Below are 15,030 nucleotides of genomic sequence, written 5' to 3' on the forward strand. Positions count from 1 at the left end.
ATTGATGATACAAACATGTTTGTATGTTGTAAGCTCTTCAGATTCTGGTGTTTGTTTTCAAAGACTTCAGAAGTGCTGATGTTAAGATAATTCACCAGATCCTCAAAATAATTCTCTTCAGTAGGTCAGTCATCTTGAGATGTTTTATTCATCATTATTTATAGAGTCTGGCAAAAGAGTTGGACAATTTTCTTTGTTTTCTGAAATACAAAAGCATTCCCACATATAACCTATAATCTTAACAAAAGTGCCTATTTGCATACACTTTAGAAGAATTTAATTTCCTTTGGTTCTTAGCTAATTTCTATTGTATAATTTCTGAATGCTGCTCTATATATGTAATAAGCAAATATTTTTCAAAGGTTTTTTTAGAACATGGGAAAATTTCAGAATTTCTGAGCTACATAAACATTTGTTGGGATAAATCCAAGAAAGGCAACCAGGCTATGACTGGAAATAAATACCCATAGCTTATTTCAATCAGGTTACGAAATCTGTGTCAATAAGATCACTTTTAGATAGGTTTTGGAAATATCCACATCATATCAGAATTTATCAGTGACCAATACCAGAAAAGAAGAAATGCTTACTCAAAATATAGATATTGTATTATATTTTTACATAATAATGAACTGGTTGGGAATTCCACAGTGCTACATATTTATGAACAAGACTTTTTTGGGGGAGGGGTCAGTGAGGGTTAAGTGACTTGCCCAAGGTCACACAGCTAGTAAGTGTCAAGTGTCTGAGGCCAAATTTGAACTCAGGTCCTTCTGAATCCAGAGCTGATGCTTTATCCACTGCGCCACCTAGCTACCCCATGAACAAGACTTGCAAATAAAACTTATACTTTCTGGAGTCAACTGGCTTTTACATTTACCAATATCCTTAGTATTTTCCTCAGTTTGAGAAAAGGAGATCAAAGGGAATTAGACTATAGAATAAAAAATATTCATTTCTTTCTTAGGCTTCTCATCTTTGGCCAGTGAGTTTTATGCATAGGCAAGTATTAAACGTGAAAAAAACTTAGTGCTTCCATACTTTCATGTAGGCGGTTAAAATTAGCCTCAGGCACCCTGAACAGGCTGCCCCTCCCCCAGCATGCAGCTTTCCCCAGGCACCCACGCCCCACTTAGAAATGCCAGAGCTTCCTCTACCTAGCCCCCAGCTCCAGGTGGGCCAGCACAGGGCTCTGCCAGCCCTGGGGGCACCAGCAAATTAGCTTGGCATGTGTGGGCATGGTCAGCCCGAGTTTCAGGAGGATGAAGAAGGTTTATATAGCCTGGGGGGTAGAGACTCTAGGAGGTCGGCTGGTGGGAAAAGAAGCACAGGGGAGCAGAAAGGACAGCTAGAGAGAAAGGAGGCTACAGGATCGCTACAGAGAGAGAAGTTAGAAGAGGGGAGGTTACAGAGACAGAGAAAGGAGCGGAGCAGTGAAAGGGAAGATTGAGAAAAGGGGCAGTTGCAGAGGACTGAAGGAGAGATGCAGAGTGAGGCATGGCTGCAGCAGCAGACTGGCCAGACACAGGCGAGAGACGCACAGGTGGCAGGGAGAAAGTTAAAATGCAGTCAGGTTGTATTTTTCTTTGTCTTTTTCCCTGTTTGTTCGCCTAAATAAACCCTTTGCCGTTAAATTTAAAAAAGGTTTTTTCTTATCAGTCTGGGAGGCAGTGGGGTAGGGGGAGTCCAATTGGCTTTTTCCATATTAAATTAAAAGCAGTCAGATAACCTAGCCAGCCAGGAGTTCACAGATTAAGACCCAGTTAATATATTTTTTACATATCTGATATTATTTTACCTTCATCTGTAAAAAACATCTCTTTAAAAAAAGAGTATAGGCTTCCTACCTCTAGTTGTAGTCATCTTTGCTAAAACAAGTATCCAGATGTGATTATATTAATAATTAAGAATTATTAGTTTATAATTCCTATTAGAGAAATTCCAACAGTACTTTTGGATTATTCTGGCATTACTGGACAGTCTGTACTTAAGTAAGTGAATTATTGGTGATAAGTCTGTCCTGTTATTTATTATTGAACTTTGACTTTTGCTAGCCCCCAAACAAATCAATTTTTTTAAATGTCAGTCTTTAATTACATATTATAGTACTATATTAAAATTACATAACTCAATTTTTCTTGTTTTTAATTTCATATCAAATGAAATTGAAATGGTTTAATTTGTTGGGTTTTTAAAAATATTATCAGGATTCTCTGATCCAGAAGACATAACTGTGTCCATAGGGCCATTTTCATTGTATCAGACTATACTGGCGAGTACAAAAATATTGTTAAACTTACTCATATTATCTAGTGTAATATATATTTCAGTACCTAAAGGACCATGTCTATGGGTATTCCTTCCCTTACCTTACACTGCTATTCACCTACAACTTAGTAATTGGTCTTCAAGTGTTATTGTGGCTTAAAAATTCATCACCCTCATATAAGTATGTATAGAGAAGTTCTGAACTGCACTAAGCTGTGCCCTGGAGATTAGAACTCTCGGCCTCTACTCAGAATCACAGCTCAAAGGACCCTCAAAAGTTATCTAGTGGGGGCAGCTAGGTGGCGCAGTGGATAAGGCACTGGCCCTGGATTCAGGAGTTCCTGAGTTCAAATCCGGCCTCAGACACTTGACACTTACTGGCTGTGTGATCCTGGGCAAGTCACTTAACCCCCATTGCCTCGCAAAAAAAAAAAAAAAGTTATCTAGTGAACCAAGGCTCCCCATTACAATACACCTCACAAATGGTCAGGCAGCCTTTGACCAAAGGCTGCACTTTGATTAAGGGGAAACCTGCTTCCTCCCAAGGTAGCTCATTCCATTTCTGTTGAAATCTAATTCTTAGTAAGTTTTTTCTTACATGAAACCTTAATATGCTGTTTTGTAATCTCTGCAGAGGCCAACTTCGGAGAGAACACTGGATTTAGAGTAGGAGGACATGGGTTCACATCCTTTCTCTACCACTTACAGTCCTTGTGGCTGGAAAAGTTACTTGGCTCTCTAGACCTTGCTTCTAACATCTGTAAAATGAGCGATTTGGATCACAAAGTTCCCTTCAAACTCAAAATCTAAGATCCTCTCCGTAATCCTAGTAGTTCTGCTTTATGGAGTCAAACAGAGTAAGTCTTTCAGTCTTTCCATTTGACTATCTTAAAACTATTAGCAATCATCAATTAGTTAATCAACAAACCTGGTATGCTAAACACAGGGGATACCAAGAAAAAGCCAAAAACAATCCCTATTCTAACAGGGGAGATTATATCTATACTCAAAATAGATAATACTTTAGGGGGAGAACAGGGGGATTTCCACCTCACTAGTCCTGGATACTTTGCCTCTCAATGTAGCTTAAAATTACATAAGATTTGGGGAACTTCATTGTCACACTATTGACTCGTATTGAGACTTACCCTCTAAAACCTCCAGGCCTTTTTTTTTCCCCTTTTTCTTTTTTTTTTTTTAATAATATTTTGTTTTATTTTTTCCAATTACATGTAAAGACAGTTTTCAACATTCACCTTTGTGAGATTTTGAGTTCCAAATTTTTCTCCCACTCTCCCTTCCCTTCCCCTTCCTGAGGCCAGTGAGCAATCTCATATAGGTTATACATTACAATCCCGTTAAACGTATTTCTACATTGGTAATGTTTTGAAAGAAGAATCCGAACAAAAGGGAAAAAAAAAACACAAAAAAAGAAGAAACAACATCAAAAGTGAAAATAGTATGCTTCAATCTGCACAGACTCCAGTTCTTTTTCTGGATTTGAAGAGCATTTTCCATCCTGAGTCTTTTGGCATTTTCTTGGATTATTTTATTGCTGAGAAGAGCTAAGTCTATCAGTTGATCATTACACAATATTGTTGATACTGTTTATAATGTTCTCTTGGTTCTGCTCATTTCACTTATCATCAGTTTATGTAAGTCCAAGTTTTTCTGAAATCTGCCTGCTCATCATTTCTTACAGCACAATAGTATTACATTACATTCATATACCACAACTTGTTTAGCCATTCCCCAATTGATGGGCATCCCCTCAATTTCTAATTCTTTGCCACCACAAAGAGAGCTGCTATAAATATTTCTGTGCGTGTGGGTTTTCTCTTTTTTTTTTTTTTTTTTTGGTGAGGCAATTGGGGGTAAGTGACTTGCCCAGGGTCACACAGTTAGTAAGTATTAAGTGTCTGAGGTCGGATTTGAACTCAGGTACTCCTGAATCCAGGGCTGGTGCTCTATCCACTGTGCCATCTAGCTGTCCCCTCTTTTCCCTTTTTTATGATCTCTTTGGAATATAGACCTAGCAGTGGTATTGCTGGGTCAAAAGGTATGCTCACTTTTAAAGCCTTTTGGGCATGGTTCCAAACTGCTCTCCAGAATGGTTAGAATCAGTTCACAATTCCACCAACAGTGCATTAGTGTTCCAATTTTCCCACATCTCCAACATTTATCATTTTCTTTTTTTGTCATATTAACTAATTGGATAGGTGTGAGGTGGTACCTCAGAGTAGTTTTAATTTGCATTTTTCTAATCATTAGTGATTGAGAACATTTTTTCACATGGCTGTAGATAGCTTTAATTTCTTCATCGGAAAACTGCCTGTTCATATCTTTTGACAATTTCTCAGTTGGGGTCTCCAGTCCTTTTTTTCTTTTTTTTTCGTTTTGCGGGGCAATGAGGGTTAAGTGACTTGTCCAGGGTCACACAGCTAGTTAAGTGTCAAGTGTCTGAGGCCAGATTTGAACACAGGTCCTCCTGAATTCAAGGCTGGTGCTTTATCCACTGTGCCACCTAGCTGCCCCCAACACAACTTCAAGGCCTTTTTCACATAAATTCTTATCTAATTACATATTCTCCATCCTGAATTTAGAAAGATGATAATTTTTATTAATCGAGTGAAAGACTTTATATTGATGTTAGATTATATTTTATTAGATATAGTACCATGTTCATAAAACTATAGATTTAGAGTTGTAAAGGACCTTAAAGATCATCTTGTGACCCCTAATTTTACAGTCAAGGAAACAGGCCCAGAAAAGTGCTGTGATTTGCCCAAGGTTTTGTTTTCTGATGCCCTTCCAGATAACCTCCCATCTTTTTTTTTTTTTTTAAGTGAGGCAGTTGGGGTTAAGTGACTTGCCCAGGGTCATACAGCTAGTAAGTGTTAAGTGTCTGAGGTCGGATTTTAATTCAGGTACTCCTGACTCCAGGGCCAGTGCTCTATCCACTGCACCACCTAGCTGCCCCACCTCCCATCTTTTTATTAGCTTTTTTTGCTTTTTGACTACAGTATTGCAGTGAATAGATGCCTCCAGAGAATCCCTATTTCTTTTTTCTGGGTCAAGTTTGATTGCTTAAAGCCCATAATCCTCTATGTATTTGAGGGGATTATTTTCCCCTCGTTCTTGCCAGCATTTAAACTGATCTTTTTTGCCCACCAATATTGCCTCATGAAATCTTAAGTTATCACAAGGGTATCCCATCTTAAGCCTACAATTTGTTTTTTGGTTTTCCCCCCAGGATAAGTTAAGTCAGATGTTGGAAGCCAAAGGAAAAAGGGCTTTTGAAGTACAAAGGAAGAAATCAGACTAACACTTTTTTTTTTTGGTGGGGCAATGAGGGTTAAGTGACTTGTCCAGAGTCACAGAGCTAGTAAGTGTCAAGTGTCCGAGGTCACATTTGAACTCAGGTCTTCCTGAATCCAGGGCCAGTGCTTTTATCCACTGCGCTGCCTAGCTGCCCCCAGACTAACACTCTTTTTTTTTTTTAGTGAGGCAATTGGGGTTAAGTGACTTGCCCAGGGTCACACAGCTAGTAAGTGTTAAGTGTTAAGTGTCTGAGGCCGGATTTGAACTCAGGTACTCCTGACTCCAGGGTCGGTGTTCTATCTACTGCACCACCTAGCCGCCCCTGGACTAACACTCTTAATAGTTAAGACTTAAAGCAATTTACTACTATGAAGACTAACACTACTACAAAATGATATGTTTTTCTATTAGCCATTAAGTGTGAAATATTTCATTTTGGTGAATAATAATAGACAGATTTGAAGTACTAAAGCATAGTATCAGTATTTTTATTGATTGACAAGAATGATCTTTCTCCCCCTTCACCAGACCCCATCAATATTTGAAGCATTGTTTTTAGTTTTCATTCCTAAATTAGAAAGAGATTTTCAGTAGTTGACTCTAAGATCCATAGTACATAGGTATTAACAAAAATATCTTCACTTGGGATGGTATGTACAATATACATTTTCCATAACTTTCTTATAATTTCTAGGTGGAATGAATTTTAGAATTGGGAAAGGAGAAAAGTAGATGTCAGAGTACTCAGGGAATCAAAATTACTCATGGAATGCCCTAAAAGAATTATCCTGTGGAGTTTTTTAAATTAAATCCTATAATTTAGAGCTTTGAGGGACCTTAGAGATTATCCTTTTTTTAATTTAATTTTTTTTGTTTGTTCTTTGTTTTTTGTTTTGTTTTTCTTTTGTGGGGCAATGAGGGTTAAGTGACTTGGCCAGGGTCACACAGCTAGTAAGTGTCAAGTGTCTGAGGCCGGATTTGAACTCAGGTCCTCCTGAATCCAGGCCCAGTGCTTTATCCACTGTGCCACCTAGCTACCCCCTATTTGTTTGTTCTTTCTTTGTTTGATTTTTTTTTTTGCTTGTTTGTTGTTGTTTTTTTGCAGGGCAATGGGGGTTAAGTGACTTGCCAAGGGTCACACAGCTAGTAAGTGTCAAGTGTCTGAGGCCGGATCTGAACTCAGGTTCTCCTGAATTCAGGGCTGGTGCTTTATCTACTGTGCCACCTAGCTGCCCTAATTTAATTTTTAACTTATGGAATAAAACAAACATTTCCATAACAAAGTAAAATTTTTAAAAGATGATTGGGAAGCATACTATCCACCTCCAGAGAAAGAACTGATATTGATTGAATACAGACTGAAGAATGCTATTTTTCACTTTTATTAAAGTTTTATTAGAGTTTTCATGACTAATATGGAAATATTTTACATAATTACACATGTATAACCTATATTTGATTGCTTACCACCTCAGGGAGGGGGGAGGGGAAGGAGGAATAGACTTTGGAACTCAAAACTTTAAATTGAAATGTTTAAAAAAGATAAAAAATTTTAAAAGAATCTTTAAAAAGAGATGATTACATATGAAAGTATAAAGCTACTATGTACAACTTGCTATTCCTTTCAAATATATAACAAAATTATGTAAATTTTTTTCTCCCCCTACCACTCCTCCACCCTACTCTAGAAATGACAAACATTAGACACAAATAGGTGTGTGTGTGTGTATATATAGATATACCTATTTTGTATATCTTTATTTATATATATATATGCACACCATCTAAATGCAAATATAAGTGCATATATAAGTAGATACATGTAAATACACATATATGTAAATAGGTATATCTATACATACATATATATATGTAAAATTATTCTATACATACTTCTATTTATTAGTTCTTTCTCTAGATGCAGATAGCATCTTTCTTCCTATGTCCTTTATAGTTAATCCAACACCACTAAGACCCTTTACAGATAGAGGAAATAGACTCAGAGGTGTTTAGCTATATCCACTTCCTATTTTAAGGCCAAAAGATTAACTTGCTACTTTAAACATTGTGGAGTTCCCATAGACCTCACTGCTAGGCATATACTCTGAGGAGGTAAAAAATGGAAAGAGAAGTCCCATATATGAAATATTCATAGGATCACTTTTTGTGGCAGTTAAGAACTTGGAACAAAGCAGGTACCCAATCACTTGAGAAGTGGCTAAATTAAATTGTGGTTATATGAATGTACTGTAAGAAGTGATAAATGTGGAATTCAGAGGAACATGGGAAATTTTATATGAACTGATACAGAGTGGAGTTAGCAGAACTAGGGGGACTTAGTAAATAAGCTTTTACTAAAAACAGAAATAGAACAGTAAAATGAAACAATGTGATAATGATGATCAAATCTGGCCCGGAGAAGAGTTGAGAAAATATACCTCTTGTCTTTTGATTGCAGTTGTGGGGGACTTTGGGTCCACCAAGTAATCTGAACAGAATATTATATACACTGTGAATCAGTGTGTTAGTTGGTTTTGCTGCTTTTTTTTCTCTTATCATCTTTGTTAAAAGAGAGGGGTGGTGGGGCAGCTAGGTGGCGCAGTGGATAGAGCACCGACCCTGGAGTCAGGAGTACCTGAGTTCAAATCCAGCCTTGGACACTTAACACTTACTAGCTGTGTGAACCTGGGCAAGTCACTTAACCCCAATTGCCTCACTAAAAAATTAAATTAAATTAAAAAAGAGAGGAGTGGGAAAGCTAAGTAGGAATATACTTGAAAATTAATGTCATGAAAAATTAATGTCGGGGCAGCTAGATGGTGCAGTGGATAGAGCACCGGCCCTGGAGTCAGGAGTACCTGAGTTCAAATCCGGCCTCAGACACTTAACACTCACTAGCTGTGTGACCCTGGGCAAGTCACTTAACCCCAATTGCCTCACTAAAAAAAAAAAAAAGTCATTTTTTTAAGCTGAGGAGTTTCCACAAGGTTAAGAAGAGAATGCTTACAACTTCCTCTAAACCCTTTTGTTCAATTTGTGAACTGAATTTACTTTTCTACATTTTTATTCCCATTCCTACCACTGAATTGGAGAAAAGTCAGGCAGCAAATAGAAGGAAGAAGGAATACCCACAACAATGAAATTACCGTTTCATCTAAATTCTGATAATACAAAGCTCTTACCTGCTCTCCTGCGGGACTCTTGGATATATGCGTGCATAAATTGAATGCCGAATAATTCCTTTTCCTCCTCTTCATCTGCATTTTCACAGGGAGGAAGTGTTACTTCCAGTTTTAATGGGTTTTCCCTGAAGTTGACAAACCTGGTAATTCATCAGAAAATTGTACTGTCATGGTACCTTAACTTTTCTTTTTTATTTTTTGTGTGAGGCAATTGGGGTTAAGTGATTTGCCCAGGGTCACAGAGCTAGTAATTGTTAAGTGTCTGAGGCCAGATTTGAACTCAGGTCCTCCTGAATCCAGGGCCGGTGCTCTATCCACTGTGCCATCTAGCTGCCCCCTGGTACCTTAACTTTTGACTAGCATGGTCCCATCCAAAAGATGAGGAAACAGTCAAGATCTTGTTAAAGACACAATTCTTACTGAACTTTTGACCAAAAAAAAATCGTGCTTATTGGACATCTCAATCCAAATGTCCTATAACCCTCGTAAACTCAAATAAACTTATCTTTCCTCCTAAGCTCAATTTTTGTATTTTATTGGCAGCACCATCATCCTTCCAGTCACCCAGGCTTGTAATTTAGGGGTCATCCTCAATTCCTCATTTTCTCACAGCTTCCCATATCCAATTTGATGGCCAGGTCCTGTTAATTCTGTGAGAAGCAGCTAGGTGATAGTGGATAGAGCACTGGGCCTGGAATCAGGAATTCACATCCAGCCTCACTTACCAGCTGTGTGACCTTGAGCAAATCACTTAACCTCTGTCTACTTCAGTTTCCTCAACTCTAAAATGGGATCATAATAGAACCTACCTCACAGGGTCATTGTGTGGATCAAAGGAGCTAATAATCATAAAGCACAATCAATGCCTGACACACAGTAGATGTGAAATAAAAGTTTATTCCTGGGGCAGCTAGGTGGCACAGTGGATAAAGCACTGGCCCTGGATTCAGAAGGACCTGAGTTCAAATTCGGCCTCAGACACTTGACACTTACTAGCTGTGTGACCTTGGGCAAGTCACTTAACCCTTACTACCCCGCTCCCCCCCCCCCAAAAAAAAACAACAAAAAAACTTATTCCCTTCCCTTTCCCCTTTGTTATATTGCTGACATATACTTCTGAAACTGCCAGCACCCTGGTCTAGCCCCTCATCACCTCATGCCTGGACTATTGTAATAGCTTGTTGGTGGGTCCCATTGCCCTCAAGTCTCTCCCCATTTCAGTCTATCCTCAGAGACTCAGCTGTCAAATGTATCTTCCTAAAATGCAAATCTGATCATGTCACCATCACCACCACCACTTCACCACTATCCCTCTGCAGCATTCAATCTACTCCAATGACTGGCCTCCTTTTGGTTCTTTGAACAACATTTATCTCCCAATCCTGGGGGGTTTTCCCTGGCTGTCCTTAATGCCTGGAATTCTCTCCCTCCTCGTTCTATCTCCTGCCCTCCCTGGCTTTCTTCAAACCCCAGCCAAAATCTCACCATCTACAAGAAGCCTTTCCTGATCCCCTTCAATGCTATTATAACCCTCCCTCTGTTGGTTATCCCCAGTGTGTACTGAGCATATCTTGTTTGTACATGGTTATTTGCATGTTGTTTCCTCCCTTCAACTGTGAACTCCTTTAGAGCAAAGATTTTTTTGCCTTTGTATCCCTGGCACTTAGCACAGTGACTGGCACTTGGTTTTGTTGTTGTTCAGTCGTTTCAGTCATGTCTGACTCTTTATGACTCCACTCCATTTAGGATTTTCTTGGCAAAGGTACTGGAGTGGGTTGTCATTTCCTTCTCCAGCTCATTTTACGGATGAGGAGACTGAAGCAAACAGGTTAAGTGACTTGTCCAGGGTCACACAGAAATTGTCTAAGGTCAGATTTTAACTCAGTTCTTCCTGATTCCAGGCCCTTGCTCTATCCAATGTGCCACCTAGCTGCCCCCCTGGAACTGGGTAGGTGCTTAATAAATGCTCATTGACTATTAACTCTAGCTTTCAGGTGATCTCTATGCAAAAACCACCATACGATTTGTAGCACTGTGCAAGATTTCCTAGGTCACACAAGGTAACTCAGACATGCTGGCACAGAGGTTGGCCACATCACTCTGCTACAAAGAGATCTTACCCATCTTTCTTACTGGAGCCATCCCTCCTTCAAATAATAAAGCTCAGTAACTACAGGATAATGGGCAAAGTTAATCGCCAGCATCCTATCCACTGTGGCACCTAGCTATTCTAGGCAGAATAGACAGGGTTTGGCAACGGATTGAATATGGGATTGGAGGGAGCCATGAGACAGTGAGGAGCTCAGGATGACACCTCTGTCAAGCAAGTCTCAGTGACTGGAAGAATGGTGGTGCCCTAATAATGATATCAAAATTAAGCTTGAGACCTTAGCTGTCCTGATGGGTAGATGAGTGAATAACAACTTACTCAACCCACTCTCTAGGGGGCCACAGACCATGTTTGATATCCCATCCAGTCATCTCACAAAGAAACCAGGGCTCTAGTTATCTTGCTATCTGACCTGCCACATGCATGCAAATTTCACCACCATCCCTGCTCTGCAGCCCCCTCCCCCACCAAAAAGCAGGTCACACTTTCCATCTCTTGTGCTTTGGGAAAACTAATCAAAACAAATCTACCATTTCTACTAGAAAGAGCATGATAATGTACTGCTCCGAGGTTCCAGTCACAATCCCTGTAACTCCTTAGGCCAAAACTTACTTCCTGGATACCACTCCCCTATATGTGTTACCTCCCAAGGACTGTCCAACTTCTGTATTTGTGTCCCTGTGAACTGTTATTTATTTTATTTATTTATTCATTCATTCATTAAGCAGGGCAATGAGGGTTAAGTGACTTGCCCGGGGTCACAGCTAGTTAAGTGTCAAGTGTCTGAATCTGGATTTGAACTCAGGTCCTCCTGAATCCAGGGCCAGTGCTTTATCCACTGCACCACCTAGCTACCCCCAGGACCTGGTATTTAGAGGAGATACATAATGACTTGTTTTTTCCTTTCCTTCTTTGTTTTTTCCTTTTATTTCTTCCTCCTTCCCTTCTTCCCTCCCTTCTTTGATTCTGTACTGTATTGCCTTTTTCCTGTAACTGTTTAAGTCATGGTTCTTTGTCTTTAAACTTAGTTCAGAAATTCAGCCAGTCCATAATTGGTTAAGTTTAAAAATCCAGTTCTCCTGGGGCAGCTAGGTGGCACAGTGGATAGAGCACCGACCCTGGAGTCAGGAGGACCTGAGTTCAAATCAGGCCTCAGACACTTAACACTTACTAGCTGTGTGACCCTGGGCAAGTCACTTAACCTCAATTGCCTCACCAAAAACAAACAAACAAAAAAATCCAGTCCTGCTAATCACTGATCTATTCTTGCCTCAAGGAATTTAAATTACCTTGGGGGATGTGTGTGTGAACATGAGAGTCGGGTGTATTATCTTTTTTTTTTTTTTTTTTTTTTTTTTAGTGAGGCAATTGGGGTTAAGTGACTTGCCCAGGGTCACACAGCTAGTAAGTGTTAAGTGTCTGAGGCCTGATTTGAACTCAGGTCCTCCTGACTCCAGGGCCGGTGCTCTATCCACTGTGCCACCTAGCTGCCCCGGGTGTATTATCTTTATATCACCAAGCTATCCTTCAAGGTTGTCTGATCCCCTCTCTCACACCTGCACTCATATAAGGAGCACTTCTTAGTCTCATGAGAGAAGAAGGGGGTTTGTTGCTAACCCCTATTACCAAATTTCCAACCAATCATATTCCCTGCACCTCAGCTTTGTAGCCAATTGTATTGCCCACAGTCCCATGATGTCACCTACCCTGTTCTGTTCTTTGTTCTTTATTCCCCAAAACCTATAAAAGGAGAAGCTGTCCATCTGCTTCAGGGTCTCTGGCATAAAGGGAGGCAATCCATTGATCCATTTATTGACAGGCAGCTTGCCCCTGTTCATAAATGTTATCTTGCATGGAGAATTGCCTCAGTTTTCCTTCTTGTTGAATTTCGAACACAACAAATGACATTGTTTCACTTCTGTTTTATGGAGAAACATTTGGCAGAAACTGGTGGGGCTGATTGAGAGGCTTTTATTGCAATCATCTAGTTGAGCAGTGGTGAGGTATTTTATTAGAATGGTGGCCGTGTTAGGGGACAGAGGGTTCAAGTGTGAGATGTGTTGTGGGGATATGTTAAATAACCTGGTATGAGGGAAGCTACTCTGAGAAAAGGGACCACAGCTGCTGTGTAGTCCTTGGCCCAAACAAGTCTCAGGAATTAGGGCAAGTGCTTTACCAGAATAAAGAGGCTTTCTGTCCTACAAGGGGATTCTCATGAATGATGGGAGAATGGGAAGCTCTTAGCCAGTTTCACTGGCCCTCCCTGAGGCTAACCTATAGGTACTGGGCAGATGCCCCCTAATTTGGAGCCTGGGATCAGTTGGTTCATGCTGTTCTTGACCCCTGGTACATATCTTGATACTTTAAAAGAAGATCTGTGATTTCAATGGAATGATCACCTCCTCAAATGTATGCCGCAATCTTTCTACTGTGAATGATTTGCCAAAAAAAAAAAAAATCACCTACTGATCAGCCTTCTAGGCATGAGTTTCTCCATTCTTAGTAAGAATGGTCCTTGGACAAGACAGTTTTGAAGCCTTTCTTACATGATATGACCTTCCAGAACTTGTGTTATGTCTTTGAAAACCCAGGGTCAGATTTTGCTCCTAGACAAATGATGCTGAAAATCACATTCTTCCTTTCAGTGGTGTGGTGGGGGACTCTAGGTGTGGAATGTTACATCAAATATCTAGACCTGGAAAGGACCATAGAGGTCATTTAAGTCAATCCTCTTATTTTTATAGGTTAAGATTTATAGGAGGGGCAGCTAGATGGCGCAGTGGATAGAGCACCAGCCCTGGAGTCAGGAGTACCTGAGTTCAAATCTGGCCTCAGACACTTAACACTTACTAGCTGTGTGACCCTGGGCAAGTCACTTAACCCCAATTGCCTCACTTAAAAAAAAAAAAAAAGATTTATAGGAGATTGTCTTGCCCAAAATTACACAGTTAGTAAATGACAAGTGGATTTGAACTCACATCTTGACTCACAACCCAGCAGTCTCTCCACTGTACCATGTTGACAGTTCTTTCTTTCTTTCTTTCTTTCTTTCTTTTCTTTCTTTCTTTCTTTCTTTCTTTCCGGTGGGACAATGAGGGTTAAGTGACTTGCCCAAGGTCACACAGCTACTAAGTGTCAAGTGTCTGAGGCTGGATTTGAACTCAGGTGCTCCTGAATCCAGGGCCAGTGCTTTATTTATTTATCTATCTATCTACCTATTTATTTATTTATTCATTTATTCATTCATTCATTTATTTAACCTAGCTGTCCCCTATGTGGCCATTTCAATGGTGATTGTTCTAATGGAGTCAGGATGGGGGGGGTAGATATACTGGGAAATGACTGAGGTGTTTGGGGATGTTTTTTTTTAAAATGACATCAATAGCACTTTTAAAAGATTGTTGCTGGGGCAGCTAGGTGGTGCAGTGGATATAGCACCGGCCTTGGAATCAGGAGGACCTGAGTTCAAATGTGACCTCAGACACTTGACACTTACTAGCTGTGTGACCCTGGGCAAGTCACTTAACCCCAATTGCCCAGCAAAAAAAAAAAAATGTTGCTGCTTAATTTTGAATAATCATGAAATACATCTTAGAGCATACATAGCAAGGAGAACTAGAAATTTAGGAGAAAAAGAACATTATTTTATGTGCCATGTTTCTTTTTATTAATTTCTTTGAGAAAACCACAAAAATCTATTTAACCAAAAAAAATCCCTTTCACCTACAGATTAAACTCATAGTAAATTTGTTACATTCATCTACAAAATGAGATCCAGTCACCCCTAAACCATAATTCAGCTTCAGAGTAGGATTTCAATGGAGAACAATGGAGAACTCTGAGCCTCAGTTTCCATTTCTGTTAAACATAATGATTTTTTGCTCTCCCTAAATCACAAGTTTAGTGTGAGGATAGCACTTTGTAAATCTTAAGACTCTATAGACTTAACCCCAATTGCCCCACCAAAAAAAGAAAGAAAGAAAAAAAAAAGAAAAAAGACTCTATAGAGGGGGCAGCTAGGTGGCGCAGTGGATAAAGCACCGGCCCTGGATTCAGGAAGACCTGAGTTCAAAGTCAGCCTCAGACACTTGACACTTACTAGCTGGGCAAGTCACTTAACCCTCATTTTCACACACACACACACACACA

General features: G+C 39.7%; 1 protein-coding gene across 4 annotated transcripts in view; it reads right to left on the minus strand.

Annotated features, from left to right (window-relative positions):
• Positions 1 to 63: 63 nt before the first annotated feature.
• The window catches only part of LRRC39 (leucine rich repeat containing 39), a 37,117-nt gene continuing 22,150 nt past the window's right edge, over positions 64 to 15,030 (minus strand). For all 4 annotated transcript variants that reach the window (XM_044000539.1, XM_044000537.1, XM_044000538.1 and 1 more), the window contains 2 exons: positions 8,772 to 8,911; positions 64 to 200 (listed from right to left, as the gene is read on the minus strand). In XM_044000539.1, coding sequence (XP_043856474.1) covers positions 145 to 200; positions 8,772 to 8,911 — 196 coding nt within the window. In that variant the 3' untranslated portion in view covers positions 64 to 144. The remainder of the gene's footprint in view (positions 201 to 8,771; positions 8,912 to 15,030) is intronic.

Source organism: Dromiciops gliroides, chromosome 4, assembly GCF_019393635.1.
Source record: "Dromiciops gliroides isolate mDroGli1 chromosome 4, mDroGli1.pri, whole genome shotgun sequence".
In the NCBI taxonomy this organism is placed as follows: Eukaryota; Metazoa; Chordata; class Mammalia; order Microbiotheria; family Microbiotheriidae; genus Dromiciops; species Dromiciops gliroides.